The sequence below is a fragment of the Vipera berus genome (assembly GCF_964194415.1).
Source record: "Vipera berus genome assembly, chromosome: 2".
Classification (NCBI taxonomy): Eukaryota; Metazoa; Chordata; class Lepidosauria; order Squamata; family Viperidae; genus Vipera; species Vipera berus.
The window spans coordinates 219,577,110-219,598,581 of NC_138203.1; the positions used below are offsets into that span (position 1 = coordinate 219,577,110).

Here is a 21,472-nt window from a genome sequence, read left to right on the forward strand (position 1 = left end):
AATTCCCCCCCACACACAACAGTTCTATAATTAAATACAGTGGTTCTCAGTGGATGTTTGTAAGTTCCAACATGTGGACCTTTTTCTATTATACATGATGCAAGTCTCACCTACTGTAAGCCCAAGTGATTGAATTGTTGGGAGCTTCGGTTTCTAGCTGCTCCGGAAAAACACCATGTCCCTTTACAATAAAGGTGTTTATAATCAAGTGATGGTAAAATGGACAGCTCTAATATGTATCACTGAGATCTAGTTAGGAGGAGAAAGGAAAATAGCACTGCCTGAAATCATTCTGGTTGGGTTTTAGATCCTGTAATTTAGGCCCTGTAATTTTTTGGGAGTTGATGTTCACAAGTCATAAAGGGTCCATAGTTTCCCATCTCTGCTCTAACCATTGAACTGGATTGATTCTTCAAGTATCACATTATTACAACATTGCAGAATTGTTTGTTGTAAATCAGCCAGCCAGAAATGCTCTCTTTGTGTTCCTTTCCATTCCATTCCTGCCTCATATTCTCCATCTACAATCCAGCCAACATTCTTGCCTTGAACTCTAATAGGAAGATTTTATTTTATTTTATTTTATTTATTTATTTTATTGTTTAGTTTAGCTTAGCTTAGTTTTAGTTTAGTTTAAGGTAAAGGTAAAGGTTCCCCCGCACGCACATGTGTGCTAGTCGTTTCCGACTCTAGGGGCCGGTGCTCATCTCCGTTTCAAAGCCGAAGAGCCAGCGCTTGTCTGAGGACGTCTCCGTGGTCATGTGGCCGGCATGACTAGACGCCAAAGGCGCACGGAACGCTGTTACCTTCCCACCATAGTGGTCCCTATTTGTCTACTTGCATTTTTATGTGCTTTCGAACTGCTAGGTTGGCAGAAGCTGGGACGAGTAACAGGCGCTCACTCTGCTACGCGGCACTCGGGATTCGACCCGCCAAACTGCCGACCTTCCGATCGACAAGTTCAGCGTCCTAACCCACTGAGCCACCGCGTCCCTTCTTAGTTTAGTTTAGTTTTGGTTTATTGCTTTGCAAACCTTAGGAGTTTTTCTAAGATTGCCAATGATCTTCCTCTTGTGTATAGATGGCACCATATGGATCCACACTGGGAGACTGAATTTGCCATTACCGCATAGGCATGATTATATCTTGTTCTTATAATTGAAGCCTCCTGGAAGTATTCTAACCCTTGGCTTGTACAAAGCAATTCTGACTCAGTATCACTTCACTTCACTAATACATCAGGTTCATTCCCCCCCCCCAAGTGGGATAGGAAGGAAGGGTAGTTTTCCATTCTTTTTTCAGCATATATGAACTTGGCTTAACAATTCTTCTACCTATCCCTTTTGCTGACTTTTATTGAAATGCTGCATGCATCAGTTGGCATATGTAACAGCTGGAAAAAAGCAGACAGGGGCTATCACAAGGGCAGAAATGCTCATTAGTTTCAAGCATTAAAAGAAATCGTTTTCAAACTGCTACTGAAGCTAAACAGTTGGGTTATCCATCTAAATAACATCAACTTTGTGTATTTTTTTTCCCTGGGTTTTGAAAATCAGGAGGCCTGGGGAAACAATTATTTCAAAAATGGGCTCCTAGGAGAGGTTCGGGCAAAAACTACAGATTGTTTCTGTGTTGCAAGAATCACCCAGGTAACTTTTCTCACAGTATTTATACATGTGTACAGATGCACAAAGCCCTCTGTCTCACTTTCCTCTACTTCCCCCATTTCCCCTGTGGCTTTAGGCCTGGAGATTCAGGCATCATTTGAATGGAAAGCTATTAGCTCTGCCTCGTCACCCCATTTCCAGGGCACTTATAACTCATCCCGTGCTCTTTCTCTTGCTTGTTGCCTGTCGGCTTTAATAGTTTGACAGATCTGGCGACTTGGCTTGGTCCTTGACATGCTGATTCAGGCACAAAGTTTTAATAATTAGTTACATAAATACAAGTCCCTTTAGCAAGCACACAAGCACTTCCTTCATGAGCAAGTCTCTGCTGGTTTGGATATTAGTGCAGCTTTGTATGAAGATGATCAAATTAGGAGGAATGTGAGGCTGTAACAAGGGAACTAACACATTTTTGTGAGCCAAGAAAATGGCAGAACAGGAGTACCGAATAAGTAATTAAGACAACTGGCAAAGTTACATGCACATTACATGAATCTACTGAGGCAGAGCAGATCTCTACCGTATAGTAGTAATATGGAAATATAGGATGTATGGAAGATATTCCTCTTAAAGAAATGGCTATGGCTTTATTAAACAATGGTGCTTTGTACACAGAACAAGGCAATCCATGATATTGCCAGATAAAACAGCTCTGATAATAGGACTGGAGACATTTGCTGGAACTTCAAATTCTGCTGTCAGGAGACAAGAATGGTTCAGAAAGACTGACTGACTTTATTAGCATCATCTTATTCATTCAAAGCCAATTCATGTTGTGATGGGGCTGATCCTTTCCTGTGTAATAGCCTGTCACATGCTCAGATTCATATTTCAATATAGCATGGTTGCCAGATTCAGGAGTGAACTTAAATAAAACCCTGAACTCTTTTGAAAGGAGAACATTAGAAACTTTTTCTCAAAAACTAAATTCTAAACAATACCGTCTTATCACTTTCTCTATGATGTTCTTCTATTATGTTTTGCGTCAACAGTATTTCCCTCAAGAACTAAGAAAAAAGTAATAACTATAGTATGCAGGTTTATACAAATTACAGTAAGTTCTTCCCACTGAAACGGGTTACAGGTAGTTCTCACGTAGTGACCATTTCCAGTTATGATGGACCCCCCCCCCCAAAAGGTACTTATGACCCAGTTCCAGATTTGACAGTGGCACCCCACCCTCCAAAAGTCACATGACTGCATTTCAGGCACTTGACAACTAGCTTGCCTTTATGGATGGTAGCAGTGTTCCATGGTCACTTGAGATGATTTTTATTTTTTTTTCTGGAAAACTTCCTTTACAATTTTAAGTTGTAAGGCTTTCAGGTTACTAGAGACTTGCTCAGATGGCTGCACTGCTCATGCTTATCCTTTTTTCCCCTAGGCTTTGTCTCTTTGGTTTTTTTTTTACAATATTTACTTTTTAAAGTAAAATTTATCTTTTATACTGTCATTGCAATATACATGTCAATGGTGCTTTTTCAAAAGGCAACTGGGTTATATTTTTTCTTTGAGGAAGAAATTTCGCTTCTCATCCCAGAAGCTTCTTCAGTTGTCAGAACTGAAGAAGCTTCTTGGATGAGAAGTGAAATGTCTTCTTCCTCAAGGAAAAAACATAGTCCAATTGCCTTTTGAAAAAGCACCTTTGAGAAAACCAGGATTTGGATAACTGAGAATCTCCACAAACTTTGTGATACATGGTTTTCTCTTTCGTTATGAGCTACCCAGAGTGACCTTTGGTGATATGATATGAATTTATATAGTTACATAAATTTAATAGACAGACAGACAGAGATACCTTCATTTTGTAGTGAATTGATTTAGACTGCTTACAAACAAACAAATGCACCTGGAGTTCCTCTGATAAGTCAGATGACTTACAAACGGATCTCTCTTTTACATTCTCAGGTATACAGGACTGAACTCAAAATTTGTACTCAACAGAGTTCTACTGAAGAAAAAAAAGTGGGAGGGAATTTCTCTTGATTTCCAATGCAAGCCTCACTTCTGCTCCCCACGCAGTTGTAAGAAAAAGAGAAACCCCAAATTCTAGCTCTACAGTATTGCCTCCTAACCCCCTTCACAAATGAAATAATTTGGACTGAGTTCACACTCATCTTTTCTTACCTGAGTGTTGATTCGGATAGCACCAATGGAAGGAATTTCAAAATAATAGCCTTTAAAAAAAACACACAGACACACACAAAATTAATGTTAGAAATTTTTTTAGCATCATCTTTTGAACTGGTTTCAGGACAAAATCCTCTTTTTAATCCAATATTTGGTACAACTGATGCAGGCTACATGCAACAATGAGTTAACTAAGCTCAAACTCACTAAATTTTGACTGCGTCATCCCCAAACAGCTTCCTATCTGAGATCCAGAAATTCTGTTGAGATAAGCCAATACAATCATCATGTTTAAGGACGGCCTTGAGCCATTAATTTGGTTGGATTCAACTCAGCTGACCTGCTTTGGCACCATCACCTACTACTTTGACAGGTGGCGAGTAAGAGCATCTTCTCTTCTTCTGCCTCACCACCAACTGCCAGCAGTCAGTGGTTTCTTTCAGACACCTGACTGGATGGCAACATTCACTAGATATGATGGACCACCCAGGCAGATGCCTAATCCAGGCCACCCAGAGCAAGCAGACAAAGTGGACCTATCAAAGTAGAGGCAACTCCATTCCAGCATTCAACTAATTAATATCCTCCAATGTCCAACTTCCCCTAGTTCAAATCCTTCACAGTCTACAAATACTGCATAGCAGCCATGTATCTTGCTGATGAAGATTTGCTAGGATGTGGGGTGTGTCATCTGCAATTCTCCCCCAATTAATACTTTAATCAAAGCCTGTAAAACCTGAATATTAATTTACATAGTCTTCATGGTAGTCGTACACATATAGGGGGTATACAGAGACACACACATGGAAAGAGGTATTGAAACTGAATTCCCATATCTTTTAAACTAAACCAAACTAAGACAGGTAGAAGCCCAAAGAGTCCATTTTTAAACATTTCTATTTCTGTTTTAGTTGCTTGAACATATTTTCAGTGATCAGGTACATTCTTCTCATATGCAGAACAAGTCTGATACTTTAAATTCTTTTTCTTTTCATCCATCCATAAGCAGAAGAAAAATTGATCCCTGTTCTTAGAGTTTTAAATCTAAATTGCAGCAGAAAAGAAACTACAAAGGCTAGACATTGTAGGGGAAAGCTTGTTAGACTATGGTGGCAAAAATCAGGAATCCGGCAGCCCCTTTTCCAACTAACAAATATTACTGGAAGACATAAGCTTTTTTGTGCTTCAGCTTTCTTCATCTAACTAATATGAGATTTAAAGTGGGAAAAGGTGGGAGGAGCGAGGGGAAGATGGTTTGTTTATATAGATGCAAGTAGAACATGGGACAAATTACAAATACCTTATCAACTAACAATTGTATTATAACAAACAACACAATAGTTGTCCTGAAGCTGCTTTTTCACGAGGCAACTAGACTTTCTCGTTTCTCCTTTGAAGACATTTTGCTTCTCATCCAAGAAGCTTCTTCAGCTCTGACTAGATGGTGGGGAATGGAAGGATTTATAGTATACTATTTGCAGATAGCTGATCATTTGCAGTCACAGCTGAAGCAGCTTCTTGGATGAGAAGTGAAATGTCTTCAAAGGAAAAACAAGAAAGTCCAGTTGCTTCGTGAAAAAGCAGCTTCGGGACAGCTATGACCTGGATGACTGAGAATCTCCACAGACATTTAACACAACAGTTACAATAAATAGCAGTTATGAGGTAGAGGTTTCCCTTTTCTCATTATAAATTCTCGGATTTTTTTTTAACGGTCAAGCAAAAAACATTTAAATTGTACTGAGTGCATGGAGTGAGAGTACTAGCAATTAATTTCTTTTTTCGGAAGTGTGAAGAGGAGGTGAGGGAATTTGTGTTATTCCTGGAGAAATAGTAGTCTGGGCACCAGGGCATTTTGAGCTGATCTTCAGGGTGAGGAAACTGTTAAGAGAATAGGAACTGTTAAGCGGAAGGCAGGAGCAAGCCATTGAGGAGGAATTTGGAAAAAAGATTACAGGATTCAGGGATGGAGAGAAACACAAGAAAGAAACACAGCATAATCCTGCTTGATTTTAGTATAATACTGGATAAAGAGAAACTGGGACAAGCTTTGAAGATTCTATTAATATACCCTACAGGAATAAATTAGTATTCCGGAAATCCTTGCAGGTCTGTACCTTGGCCTGGCCTACCTCAAAGACTTGATGGGTCCCAACTGAATGAAGGTTTGTTTATGTGGACTCCAATTGGTCAGCTGGAGAGTGAGTATTGATTGGCTCAATGCCTTTTGATTTTAAGAGCAGCAGAAATGAAGATGATCAGCAGATCTGCTTCAAGCAGTTTTGGAGGGGAATGGAAATGGTGTTGTATGGAAATGCCCTGCCTTCTTTTTAAAGTAAGTTTGGATATTGGCAAAAAACAACAATTCTCTCCTTTTTTTGGGATCAAAAAGTGCCTTTCCAGGAAGGCTGTTATGATGTAACTGGGAACAATCGGAACAGCAATAATTACAGTAGTGGCCAAAATTGTGGAAATCTTTTGGAAAAAGTGTACAGTAGAAATGCCACCTTTGGATAGGTTTCCACCAATTTTTCTTCTAATTTCTTTATAACTGTAGCCTTGTTCACTTAATAATACTATTTTACATTGCTTTCTGGGTGACCAGTCAACTCTTTGCACCATCGTTTTAATTTTATTATGTTTTACAAGCTCACTAAATGAAAGAATACAAAAAACCCCAACCAACTTGATAGCGATCACATAACATATTGACAAATGTCCTCCTCTCACCTTCAATACATGACATCAATAACTGAATCCTACTGTGATCTGATTGGCTCATTGCCAAAACAAGATGACACCTGATTGGCTCTCTAAACACTCATGCACATTGGCTACAATCAGATGAAGGAAAGCCACCTGATATCAAGTTGTGCTTCCTTTTTCTGGTTATTTGGTTATATCTTTTCATAGAATACAGTACAGATAATTGAACAAACTATGTTGCATTACATTCTTGATTAAATTATCTTTCCATTGATATATAATTTTATGGTACTACTCCCAAAAGAAAGTGGTGTTATTAGCCATCAAACCTCAAAAATACACTTTTGGCCACTGCTGTATAGTATAGAGTAGTGTAAAGTGTTGAACGTGATCATGGAGACTCAGTTTAAAGTCTGCTCTGAGCCTTGGTGCTTTACTGTATGACTTTGGGTCAGTCATTCTCTTACCCCGCTCTATCTCATAGGATTGTGGTTGTGGAGAAGAATTGGAGAAGAAGCACTATGGATGCTGCCTTGAATTCCTAAGGCAAATGTGGGATATACATCTAACAAATAACTATGCACATCTATGGGTCTGTTTGGCATATAGTTGTACTGGGAATACTAATCCTGTTGTAGATATTAACCCAGATGGATTACCTGGGGTCAATCATTCTATCTCAGCCCTTGGAAGGAGGCAATGACAAACCTCTTCCAAAATCTTGCCAATAAAACTGCAGGGACTAGTCCAGGGAGTTATCAGGTGTCACGACCGACTCAAAGGCACACACACAATACAATAATAACAATAATAACAATAATGACAATGACAACGACAACGAGAACAACAATAACAATAACAATAATAATAATTGTAGATACTTGGGCCTCAAAGCCATGGCTGGTTCTCTAGCACCAGTGCATCCATCAGGGCCATTTGCTGGGATCTCTTTCCAGTCCAACTCTTGGCAGCTGTGACCCTCACTGTCTCCAGCATTTTTCATCTCTCTACAGCATCTACCTCTGCAGACACTGATGTGCTATTATATTTCTTCAATTTTGTAAACAGGGAAGCCAAGATAGTTATAGTCACCAAGAGCTAAATGTTGAAAGGCTGATCTAAAAAGATGCAATAATTTATCTCCACCATTTCAGTTCAGATTTAATTAGCAATTCTGGGTAAAAAAACCCAGAACTCTCCAAGAATGCAAATAGACTTTCTTGCTACAACCTTGAGATCTACTGTGGACTGAAAGTTGCTTAAACTGTATGGATATAGCCTTTACTGTACTGCTGGGGCTGTAGAGAAATTACTTTAAGAGTGGGAGTGGTGATTGTCCAGACTTAGAAGTGGTTAGATGATAATGTCATATTATATTGAAACTGAATTGCCTCCAAAAATTCTCCAGATTGTTATATGAGTGAATATTAATGCATTCAGCACTGAACGATCTTGTAATCCAAGTAACATTGAGAAATAAAAGAATGAAATCATGTGGAAAAGTCTGATCGGGTGAGTACTAACCATGCCAACATCAATTGCTAGATAGAATGAAGGATTAAGGTATAGGTTGGGGTGAAACCACAAATTTAGCACCCAGTTATCAATTTTTGGTGGTACTTTTTTCTTTTTAAAATTAATGGTTTTAATGAATGCAGATGATCTCTGAGTGGCAAATTGTTTCCATTCCCACTCCTTAACCCCAAACAATGCAAAAATATCCCAAATTGTTCTGAAAATCCACAGCATCATTCTTCCTAAATCAGAAATCAGGGTGGGAATAGTATACAAATCAACAATAACCCCATATGAAAGGTTTGGAGCGGCCTCAGCTGGAGATGTGGTGTTTTTAAAGGTCAGGAGCCAGAGTTTGACTCCCCTATGCCTCAACAGTTTTCACCCCACATCACTATCTGTTCTTTATCCTACCTGAGGGCAGTTTATAAAAGTTTCTGGAATGACTTGAATCTGGTCATGGGATGGGACTGTATGTAACTCCAGAGAAATGTTGTGGTGCTTAAGGTAAGTGCTGTTTCTCCTGAGATCCTGGTGCTCTTTTTACAAACCAGCTCTAATCACCAAGATTTATATAAGTTGTAAATGTCTATCCTTGTTTAATCTGCATTCCCCTTTTGTTACAGTTTTTTTTTCTCCTGTGATTGAAAACCGGAAGTATTATGACAGCTTTCTCCAACCTGATGCTCTTCAAATGTGCCATCTAACTAATATAATAATGGAACATACATTTTACAGAAAACTTTTCTCTCACAAGATTTTTGTCCCTTGCTCTTTCTTGCCCTCTCAATCATCTTGCACCTCATGCAGCTTCTGCTGTGCAACAATAGAGCCATGAGCTTTTCCTTTCTGGCATTTTGAAAGGAGCCGGCTCTTTTTATTCTTGAGAAAGTTATGATGGTAGCTAACTATCGGTAACAATAGGATACTCCTCTTGTTCTAACTACCTACATCTTTTTCTCTCTCCTTCAGAAGTTCCTGCTGTTTACAATGGAGCTTTTCCTAAATATGATGTCACTGTTGCTGTCCAAATATCTTTGATGTCAGAAACCCAGACCTGAGGGATCAGCAGCAGGAGATTACAAAACTCTCAAGAAACAAAGGGTCTCCTCCTGCTTCATATGCCCTTCAGAACAAAGGCTGCAAGAACAAAAGCAGCACACAGAACCTTCAGTCAAAAACAGGTGGGCTTTTAAAGAGAATATGGGAAAAAAAGGCAAAAGGAGGCTGAAGGGGTTCATATAGCTACAAGTCGTTAAAATACGTAAGTCAACAACAAAAAAAAATCCATGGGGCTTAAATAATTGTCAAAATCTCTCTCTTTTCTAAAATTAAGCTCTTGGGGGGGGGAGAAGCTAGATGTTACAGTACGTAAGGTTCTTATTAATATTCTTATTGAGAGTCAGTGAATAAGCATCAGGTATTTTACATGAATAAACAGTAAGCAAATATCAGGACTTCCGAATGCCAAAAGGGAATGGGTGGAAGTTGAAAATAAACTGGCAAGATGAGTGGCAAACAAATTTAATAAATAAAATAAAATAGAAAATTGCTGGTAGAATAAAGAGTAAGGAACTAGGTTCCTGTTTAGTAAAAAAATTTCACATCAGTTGCACACATCCGATGTACTTGTCTAATTTTAATCACAGTGCTTTATTTCTGAAATGATTTACAAAATGCAGTATGTTTCCATCTGTGTCTTCCAAGATACCTTATAACCTAAACTAAAGGTCCACTCAACTAACATCTGTTGGGAACAAATGGAGTGTGTTTAGTATAGCACAATAGCTGGAGGTTCTGAAAGTCCCTATCCCAACTGATCTGGAGATCCCTGAGTTGAAGAAGCCTAGTTTACTATTAATAAAGTGAAAAGATCCTCAAATATCTTACTTCAGTTGGGTAACCTTATTAATTTATTGAGGCTTCAGTGACATCTTGGAGCACAGCAACAAAAGGACTGTTGAATAAATTTTCATCCTCACCTTCAAATAATCTGGAATTGTACTGACATCAGTTTCTAGGTTAACTCTGGTAAGCCTTGTTCTATAGCAGGGTCTTCAAACTTGGCCCTTTTATGACTTGTGGACTTCAACTCCCAGAATTCCTCAGCCAGGCACACTGGCTGAGGAATTCTAGGAGGTGAAGTCCACAAGTCATAAAAGGGCCAAGTTTGAAGACCCCTGTTCTATACAAATTAATTAAACTCAGTGAAGCAGTTGAGGCAAAAATAAATAAAAAATAGCTGTATTTATTCAAACTTGATTTTTAAAAAGTTGAAAGTAAACCTTGGCAAATGATTCTGATCCTGCATTAATAATAATAATAATAATAATAATAATAATAATAATAATAATAATAATAATAATAATAATAATAATAAACCTTTATTGTCAAAGTACATGTGTACATTGAGATTAGCTGAGCCTCCCCCCTGTGCTCTCTCCCCCCAACACACAGTGACAACAAACCCTCCATCCCACCACACCATGTGAACCAAGTACACCACACACCGGCCTCCCAAGTCAATTCTGCATAAGATTATGTCCCATTTAAAAGCCTAACAGCCCACGGATAAAAGCTATTTTTCAGCCTGTTGGTACGGCTGGCTATATTCCTATATCTCCTACCGGATGGTAGGAGAGTAAAGAGATACCGTCCAGGGTGTGAGTCATCCCTGAGAATCTTCCTCACTCTTCCAAGGCAACGAGCCCTGGCGATGTCATCCATTGGTGTTACTTGATGATATGAAAAACGTGGAAAGGATTGGCCAGAAAATGGCAGCAGCTAATATAAATTGAGCAAAACTCTGAGAAGTTTTTTTCCACGAAGCTTCTCTACTTGGATGCAGTGGCAATCAAAACACTTGCAGACATACAATGATGCATGATGACGGCTGGAAGGAGGAAGAAATACTTAAAGCCTAAAAGGGAGACTAACATCAGAATTACAATGAGAATTAGTTGCTGTGTGCAGTGCTGATCTGAAATGGAAAAGGACAAGAAAGCAAAATGGATGAAAGAGAGAAGTGGGCACTTGGTTATTCTGTCTAGAGATATTTCCACAGGGCAGAACAATGGGAAGATGGATTACTGCCAGCCCAAAGGTTCACAGACTTCCACCACCTGCTGAAAGATACAGACGGTGTGAACAGAAAGCCAGCCCTGGAGAACAAAAGGGCACAGGAGGCAATTTCAGATAAATGAGAGACAGCCAGAAGGCTTCTGATACAGAGGAAGGTGAGGAGATTAAAAGACTGTCTGAATGTGACAAGCCATCAGAGCAGTGGATGAGGTGGGGAGCAGCTTCAGAGACCTTATAAAGGGGTCTATGGCCACATTAGTATCAGAGAGCAAGAGAGGAAATGAGCCAAGGGATAATGTCTCCTGACCCTAACTGTATACAGGTTTTGGTATTACCCAAACTCACGCCCTTCTCATTTTTTCACACAAAATGAAAGTTCTGTTAATTCTGGTAATGTTCCTAGAATACCTTCTTTCCACAAAACAAACAAGCCAAAGCCGACCCCCACCCTCACCCTCCAGTTTAAGGAAATTGCTGAATTTTGTCCTTAGAGTGGAATCACTTTCATCTATCTCTTTCCCTACCCTCATTCTCCCCCAAAGAAAAGTCTATGCATTTGTCAATTGCTGGTATACGATTGGTGAAGAACTATTTTCCATGGACATAGAAAGTAGGACCAGAAAGAATGGATTTAACTTGCTGCCACCTAGACCTCATATAAGTATTAGAAATATTAGAAAAAAACTAATCTGTACAACTATGGAAGAGTCTGCCTGTGGAAATTGTGGGTTGGATGGAGGTATTGAGGAAGAGGCAGAAAAACCACCTCTCATGAGTACTTTAATTGATCTTCTTATATATTTTAATAGGTTGGGCTATATAATCTTTGTGATCCTTTTCAGCTAAATAATGTTATGATTCTCCTAGGTAAATTTATCTGGCAGTGCATTAATCATTTAATCTTTCAATATGGAATACCCTCTTCTTCCAATATAAAGCTACTTTATATCAGCTCTTCCCTCCAAATGCTGTCCAGATTTGTTGGGAATGTAGTTCCCATTCTCATTCCCAACAGTCCATCACCAAAACACAGAATGATAGCTGTGAAAAGGGGCACGTTGCCCACTCCAATCTCTGGGAAATAGCAAGCTAACTTTTGACCAGCAAAGGCTGTGTCCCTTTCTCCCACTTTATATAGTACAGTAAGAGGAGGCAATTTTGCTCCTGAGAAAAATTGAACATTTTGAAGAAGCAGGAGAAGGCAACCTACCTTTGTTAGCACAAGCCATCCACTGCAGGGGAGTGACATCATAGTTATGCTGTCCAACAGAAAAGGTGAATACTCGTACCTGGAACAAAACAATCAACCTATAAGGAGTATGTCTACCAAAGGGAGAGAAATTTGGAACATCCAACAGTAAATGAGTGTATCGTTCCCTAACTTTATCCCATACCTAAATGGCTTCATTGTAAACTCTTGTAAATGAAATCTACCAATATGACCATTCAAAATACTAGCAAAAATTCCTGCAACTTGAATAGCACAATAGTGTTAGATCTATCTGTTTGACCACTACTCACCTTCTTTCTTAATATATATATAAAAACCTGCCATTTGTCTTAAAAATGTGGAAAAGCCTAGTGTATCTTAAGAGATGCTGAGAGGGATCTAGGACAACTTGCCATGGTCAACTTGCCATGGGACAATTCGCCACAGTCAACTCACCATGGGACAACTCGTTGCAGGACAATTCAATGCTGTATTAATAATTTCATTCAGTTATTTTAATTATTGGTGACTATGTTTTTGTCAAAATTATTGTTAACTCTTGAATTTCTGGACTGACTTTATTATTATTGGCCACAGTTCCATTGAAATTAATATCCAATATCATGTCGATAGCATTCACCGAATCTCATTACTGTGATGATATGTGAATTCTCAGAGCCATGAGCTCAGCTTCTCTGTGTTAGATCCATGCAAGCTAGAAAGGTTTCTCAGGAAAGGATATATGGGTGGCCTCTGGTGCTGATGAATGCATCTTTAAGGGAGGGGATATATATATATATATATATATATATATATATATATATATATATATATATATATATATATATATATATCTCCTGCTGATATATAAGAAGGCAGAAGTCTGACTTTTCCTCAACCTCCATTGTCCATCTGATCCCTAATCAGGTTGTTGAGAAGATTATTGTGTTGCAGCTTCAGAAAATACTGGAGGAAATGGACCCCTTTCAGTATGGTTTCAGGTCTAGACACGGACCAAAAAAGCACTGACTGAGCTTGGGAAAGTACATCCATCCTTGCTCTTCTTGACCTTTCAGCAGCTTTCAATATCATCATCATGATATCCTCTTGGATCAGCCCTGGGTGGTCTAAGGAAAACAATCTTGTATTGTTATTATTAATTTATTGCTGGTGAGTTATTCTCAGACTTTTTTTTTGCTTTTCTTGCATTGTTTCTCTCTCTCTCTCTCTCTCTCTCTCTCTCTCTCTCTCTCTCTCTCTCATTATATTGATGTTTTTAATTGTGTTTTCCTCCTGTAGTTTATTCGTGAGGTGGGCTGACATATAAATGTAATAAAATAAATAAATAATCATAGGCACAAGTGTCTTTAACCAAGTATGCTGAGTAACTCAACATAGAGAGCCTGTTGGGTCTAGTGGTTAAGACCACCAAACTAGAAAGGGGGAGACCATGAGTTCTAGTCCCACCTTCATCATGAAAGCCAGCTGGGTGACTTTGGGCCAGTCACGCTCTCTCAAGCCAACTCACTTCACAGGGTCATTGTGAGGTAAATAGGAGGAAGAAGGTGTGTTGGATATGTTCACCACCTTGCATTATTTGTAAAAAAATAAAGGAGGGATACAAATAAATAAATATATACATATGCAGGAATTTTTCAAGAGACTACTGTGCATTACATATTGCTTTGCTAAACATATGAGAGAATAGTACCTGACAGTAGTATGATGTGAAGAACACTCGTTACAATTTATAATGCTCTGTTTAGGAGCTTATTTTTTGTTAATGTAAATATCTATGACAACCTCTGGGATAGATGTAGGAAAAAAGGACCGAAAATGCAAGAGCATATTGATTTGATTCACCTTACTTACTAATTGATTATTTTGGCAGTGTTGTGGCAAAAACTAAACCATATGCAAAATGGCAATTGGCCATGCATTTTCAAGCAGCTGTTATACCCATATTGATTGATCCAAAGAACCAAATATTATTTTATTGATTTTGGATCATATTTATGAAGAAATCAAACGGTTCTAGGCAGTCTTGCTTTATTTGTTTGTTTAAAAGAGTTATATGGTCGCCCATCTAAAACAATTCTGGGTGGCTTACAACAGCACTGTTGTTGCTGCTGAATGGCTTCTGCAATAGCCCTGTTGCTCAGTTTCATATCAAGGAAAAATTTGCTTGGTTGTCTTAATCAGCGCTCACATGCGTTCACATTTTCTAAGAGGAAAAACCTAGTTGTCAAAAATAAAATAAAATAAATGTATTATATTATGGAAGCACCCAATCCCCTTTTATCGAAGGGGGAAAACCCCATAAGCCCCGTAATAATATACACAAAATACTCTTGAAATACTGTGCATAAATAGATGCCCTCCAGCTTCTCTTATTTCCAATTTCATCCCCCCTTCTCTTTGAGAAGGGGAGACAAAATAGTTCCACAGCTATTGGATGTGCCAACGTCTTGCTTTGATAATATCACTCATAACTCCATCATCCTTAGACCAGGCTACTCATTTCAAATGGGAGTGGTCAGTGTGTCCACATCAGTGAGGTAGAAGGGGCAAACTTTGTTTCTCTTTGGTGACCTCCATCTTGTGGAACAGTTTTCCTTTGAGAGGTTCAGATGACACCTTCCCAGCCTTGTTTCAAGAGGGTTAGGATTTTCCATACAACTTTACAATATTAATGCTGCAGTGATTAGACTGTGAGTAGCATCAAAAATTGCTCTTATTCTTTTTACTTTTGTTTTTATTCTGTATTGTTACATTTATTATGGTTTTATTGTTGTTTATCTGGGGAATATTTTATGTTGATATGACGTTGGTTTATATTTACCATCCACAGTTTTTAACTATACCATATCGATAAATATTTTTTCTCTCTTCATGCAATCATTATTTGTGTCTGATAGAAATTGCAGAGGTAAAGAAAACTCTCCTGTGCTTCCTCTTCTTCACTTACTGGGAATTATGGATACAGTATTGTCTGGAGGGATTCCCTGTATTTCAGACTTTCAAATGAGAGGCCTTTCTAATCACATTGGATTACAACTTCTATCATCGTCACCTTGCAGAATTTGAGTTCTATAAATTGAACCCTTTCTCTGGAGCCATCTCACACTTCCAATCAATTAAACAAACTGAACTGGGTTCTACTTTGGACCTATTAAAATATTGGAGATCTCTTTTTCTTACCCTCTCTAAAACATTTCAGGGGATGTTAAATTAATCCTCACTTTCACCTTTCCAATCAACAAGTTCTCACTGACAATTTCCATTCTCAGATGTACCTATTAACTGAAATTAAATTGAGATATTGGAAAACTGAGGATGAATTTTGAAGGCATCATGACAACTGTCCTACTTCTAATGCCCACTAGGTGTTAGTTACATTAATAAGACTTATATCCAATAAGTTAGAAAAGTAAGGTCCTTCCCTTCCCTTCCCTTTCCGCTTTGTCCTGGCACAGAAGTGACTGGGGACTGCTAGTATTTGTAATCAGCAACATTTTGATAGCTACAAGTTTTCTATTACTCATGCTGAGTAAGAGTATCCTCTCCCAAAAAATGCAAGAGACATAACCCTCTCCTTTATTTCTTTGTATGAAAAGGGAGAAAGAATGTGAACATGAAGAGTGCAAATATTATGTGACTTTGAGTCTACAGTAAGCCATTTAATTTTTTTTAAAAATTCCATTTATATCCCGCCCTTCTCCGAAGACTCAGGGCGGCTTACAAGCTTAGCAGTAGCCTTCATTCTATGTATATGCCTGCTTATTAGGGCTTTCATACACCCCCCAAGCGGCATTATTACAAAGTCAGCTTAATTGCCCCCAACAATCTGGGTCCTCATTTTACCTACCTCGGAAGGATGGAAGGCTGAGTCAACCTTGAGCCTGGTGGCATGCGAACCTGCACTAATTGCAGGCAGCTGGTGTTACTTAAGGAGGCATTAGCCCACTGCTCCACCAAGGCTCTTATTTGAACTTCCATTAACAGGTTGACATTTCATTATACAGTTGACTTCAATGGGATATCTCAAAAATCCCACATATTAACAAAAGGTTTTTTTCCCCTTGTAGAAACATCCTCTACAAACTTTCAAAGGAAGTTCTGTCCATTTTTCCTTCTGGCACTTCAAGGTCAGTGCAAGCAATAAAACCAGTGCCGTATGTTAGACGCCCCATTAAAGGGGCAGCGGCTCAGTGCAGGAGCAGACAGGCAGGAAGATCAACTGTCTAAATAGCTGGCATCAAATGAGGCAGATAAAACCTGAGTTAGCTGCTCCTGTCTGTCCCCATGACTGAATTGAAGCAAGTCAGACAGCTGGGCCTTCAATTGTTTGGTATTTCTACAGGAATAAATCCTATATTCAAGTATTTGATTATATTGGCACTGTTACTGACTCACACAGAAATCCTCATTGAGAAAGATTATCATTGTATCTGCAGTAGAAAAAGATAGGCAATTTATGACTTTACCTGCATTTTCTTCAGGAAAAAAATCGAATGTGCATATGGGGCAATCAGAAGAAGGGTATTTAACTTAGCCACTGCACAGTCATTTTCTTTGTTGTAAAATAGGACCCACCAAAGTCAAAGGGTGAAAATTTAGAACAAGACAAATGGAATAAGGAGAGGAAGGTGTTCACAAGTTGTTGTTAGGTTATGGCCAATTGCACAGTTAGCCAGAGGCTTAGATTGGATTTGGCATTTTTATCTCCCAATCGAGTCCTTTCTAAGGACTTGAGATAACCAGTTGTTGGCGTTGGCTGGTGTTAAAGGCATCATCACAGGATGTAAGGCAAGCTATTCCATGTAAATCTGCATTTTGCAATAATTGTTGGTGATTTTGTCAATGCTGATAGTGTTCAAATGGTGCTCCAGATGTTTTGGGATTGCACCCAAGGTGCCTATTACTATTAGTAGTACCTTTGCTTTCTTTTGTCACATTCTATTTCTATTTGCAGATCTTTGTATTTTGTGATTTTCTCCTGTTCTTTCTCTTCTCTACTGCTGCCATGTCTGCTATCCAGACTTTTTTGCCTGTCTTCGTGACAATTGTGAAGTCTGGAGTGTTATGAGGCAGGTGTTGTCTGTTTGGATTCTAAAGTCCCAGAGTACTTTAGCTTCTTCATTTTCTATGACTTTTTCTGTTTCACAGTCCCACCAGTTCTTGCTTGTAGGCAAATGGTATTTCTTGCAGGTCTTCCAATACCATTGTTGCTACTTTGTCATGCCATTGTTCATAGCCAGCCTGTGTGATCTTCTTGCAGCAGCTAACCAGGTGGATCAGTTTCTCCAGCTTCTTTGTAGAGACAGCATTTGCTGTCTGCTGCTGTCTTCTCAATTCTGGCTTTGTATTCATTTGTTCTTAAGGCCTGATCTTGTGCAGCCAGAATTAGCCCCTCTGTCTCTTTCTTTTAACTGGTCTCCACCATTGCCAGGTCTCATTATATGCTTTGCCTATATACTGGCCATGTAATATTTTGCTTTGCCATGTCTCTTTCTATTCTTCATTCAGTCTTTATTATTATTTTTACTTTGCATACCCTTTCATTTAGATAGGATTTCCTGGCAGAAAACAAAAAAAACCTGTAGATTTTACAGAATTCCTTTTTCTGGACCCCAGGAAGAACTGACTCTACTAGCTTATTCATATGTGTTGAAGCTGAATTGTAACTAAATGTGATTGCCATGGTAGAAGAGTAAAACAAATCCTGATTCATTAAGTCTCTCCCCAATTATCTCTGCTAAAGCACAGGTGAAATTAAGAACTTTTCTAAAAAAAATCCGGGAGACCAGATGGTTAAGAACTTTAAGAGTCTATTTTAACTTGGAGGCTATGCAGAAGAGATTCCTTTTTACAGACTGAAAGCTAATAAATGCAACAACGTGAGGTCTCTTTTAATAAGCTGATTTAGCATTTTTGTACACAAGAAATGCAAGAAATGCAACCGGCTGTAGTAATATCGGCTGCCTACCTGGGGACATAATATAGTCATGTCCCAAGAGGAAGTTCAGGCTGAACACTCACCGTCTTGTTGGGTCCATTATACTTCTCAAAAACATCTTGCACGCGATCTTCTCCTCCATCAGTAAACATCATGATCATCTTATTACAGTTGGCTCTTGTGATGTTGGACTATAAATAAGCAGAGATTTCAGCAAGTATCGGACGCAGAACCAAGTACATTTTTTTTCTGGGAGAGATACAATCTAATTTACAGTACACACTGCATTTGTAAGGGCACTTGATTAAAATAAATTGTTGGTGGGAAACTGGCATTTAATGTATGCAGTATGGCTTCTTCAAGCAACTTTTCTGTAACCGAATGTGATTTTGTGTATGCTTCTTCCTAATAAAAATTTCTTTGCAAATTTTTCTTAAATATGCGTATTCCCATATACATATTTTGAGTTGTAAACATTACATTTTTTTAAAAAAAAACCCTGCAGATTTCAGTGTAGAATTTGAACTCTGCACATTTGTATACATTTTACTTGAGACTTTGGACTAATACTTTTCCTATCTAAAGAGAAAAACAAAACCAACACACAAACAGGTTGCTGACTATGTAAATACAGACGCACATGCCTTGGCACATATATTTTTCTCTATACGGAACTCAATTCAATCAGGGTGTATTTTTCAGACTTTTGGATAAGCCAGTGAAAGGAAGTGTATGGTTACAATCCTTATGTGTTCCTAGGATGGCATTTCACTATGGAGGACAACCATAGGGTATTTGTAATGGGAAAGAGCAGAAGGCAATAGATGTCAAGGTTATCAGTTCTACTTCTTTCCCATCCTGGTTGCTGTCCTCTAAAGACACTGGCAGAGAGACATCTGTTTTCTTTAGCTATTCTCCACGGGTGAAGGTGGTACAGATGAGCAAGGGAGAGGGAGTTGCTGCCGGGACCAAAATTATGTTGTGGCTATTACCGCTCAGCATTTAATAGAGCTATTCATCTTTATTTTGTCCAACGTCATTATAACCCTTCTGATCCAAGTCTTCTCAGATGGATCCTGCTAACTTTATAATGAAATGGAAGAGGCAGCTGTTTCCAATGAAATTTAAGTACCAGCTGCTGGAGTTTTCATTTATCTAGGAGAAAACACCCAGCACTGAAACCTTTTCCTTGGTTTCAGCCCCTCACATGCTCAGGAAAAAGAATAATTAAGGTTCCAGCTCTGTTTGTCATCTTAACAATTAAATATTTCAGGGAACAATTGCAATGAAGACAATTCCAGAGATGCCAGGCTGTTGGATGAGCAAATATCCTTCTGTTCTACCATATCAGAAGACAGAGCCAATGTAAGGTAATGGGGTACAGGCCTGAATATTTTAAAATTTATTGCAAGGAATAAATGTTCCTTGCTTGTACATAGGAGATACAAATTGATACAAATACAAATCAGATGTCCTTTTGGCTAATGAACTACTCTTGCTGGTGGCAGGATCGAAACAGCAGTGTTTAACCAATGCCTGCTTGCGTTGTTGCTAGTGGTACAGCTAGTTCTCAATTTACAATTATAATTGACTCAGAATTAAGGTCATAAGTCATGGTAGTCATTATGCAGGTTACCATGTGACCATATAAGATGTTATGACCTTTTTACAGCAGTTAAGTGAATGTGATGGTTGTGAAACAAATCTGTTATACCAAATGATCGGGGTTTTTTTTGCCAAAAAACTAAGTAGTAAACTGTGGAAACTGGCAAAAAATGTTGAAAATTGTGATCACATGACTATAGAATGCTCTAAATAGCTGTAAATGTGAGCCAGTTACCAAGCCAGTTACCAAAATGACCATGGACCATCAGAATTCCAGAACTGGGTCATTAGTATCTTTGGGAGGGGGGATTTTCATAACTTCAGTGGTTGTTAACTGACGGCTACTTGTATTATCCTCAGAATAACCCCTCTCAATCAAGAAACAGGTTTAGTGACTGTGTCAGTTATTATCTTGGTCCAACCTGCCTCACAGGATTGCTAGGTGTAAAAAAACCCTCTCCCTCATGGTTGATAGGTGTGAAAAAGAATCTTGTATTTTATCTCGAGTACTCTGGGAGAGAGATGATCTACATATGGGATAAACAGAGGAATACAAATATATAATGTGCTTACAATGTAATGTGCTTACAAATGGCAATTTTTACCTAGTGCAGAAAATTTAAAATACAATAAGCTCTGTGTTCTGAAAAGATTCCTATGATGCAGGCATTCTGGAACTTGCAGCTAAAAGGGGAAATCATTGTGGCTTTAATTGACAGATTCCACAATTCTTCACAGTCCTTTAATATTTTTTATCAAAGACTGTTGTGCTAGGCTAGTGTTTATCTTGTATGCTAAGATAACAGAACAGAATATAGCAAAGGGAGACAATGTTCGTGGAATGTTGTGCTAAACTGGGTTCTCATGGTAATGGAAGCTGTAGTAAATCTCAAGAGCAAAGCTGCAGTTGGCAAACTAGAAGGTTACATCTATCTAGGGAGACAAAACAAAGGAAGTGAATTGTGGCTGCCATCAAACATTTGACACTGTGGAGTGAATGGGCCACACTGAGTGTTATAACTTGATGCAGTTCCCAAGGCTCAAGGAAGAAATCATGGCAAACTTAGATTAAGAAAAAGTGACAAGAAGCAAATGTCATAACAGGCCCTTTTAAGTAAAAATTTAGTGCCCTGTCCAGAGTTCTGAAAAAGGACAACCTTGTAATTACAGGTAAACACAATGGATTTCTTTCTTTCCTTATGGCCTCAGTATTATTCCATTTCTATTCTCTTGCTCCAAAGTCGCATGCAGGATTTCTTTCCTCATTTTATTACAGCATCAACTCAAATCCACCAGTAGATTTTTTTGGCTGAGTAAGAGTTGGAGTTCAATTTTTCTCAGGTTGTTATCCAATATACAGGCATATTTATTTAGTGTCCCATCAAGGAAAACTAAACCAACATAATCACTTTTGCTTTTTAACATAGTAATGACACTAGGAGAATCTGAGACACAAACATAAAATTCCAGGAATCCTTCTGCTTAGACTTGTCAAGGTCAAGCTAAAATTTCAAATACAGAGATTTTCATTGTTTCCACCCCCCTTGATAGTTGCTGGGGATAGATTGGGAGAATCCTGCACTTGGGTGCTTTCGGCAA

The 21,472-nt window shown here is 38.6% G+C and overlaps 1 protein-coding gene across 1 annotated transcript in view; it reads right to left on the bottom strand.

Annotated features, from left to right (window-relative positions):
• CACNA2D2 (calcium voltage-gated channel auxiliary subunit alpha2delta 2) overlaps nt 1-21,472 on the bottom strand; it is a gene marked incomplete at both ends in the record, with an annotated part of 725,967 nt that overhangs the window by 78,767 nt on the left and 625,728 nt on the right. Inside the window, 3 exons of the mRNA XM_081316808.1 lie at nt 3,795-3,844; nt 12,310-12,388; nt 18,352-18,459. Of these exons, the coding sequence (XP_081172934.1) occupies nt 3,795-3,844; nt 12,310-12,388; nt 18,352-18,459 (237 nt within the window). The remainder of the gene's footprint in view (nt 1-3,794; nt 3,845-12,309; nt 12,389-18,351; nt 18,460-21,472) is intronic.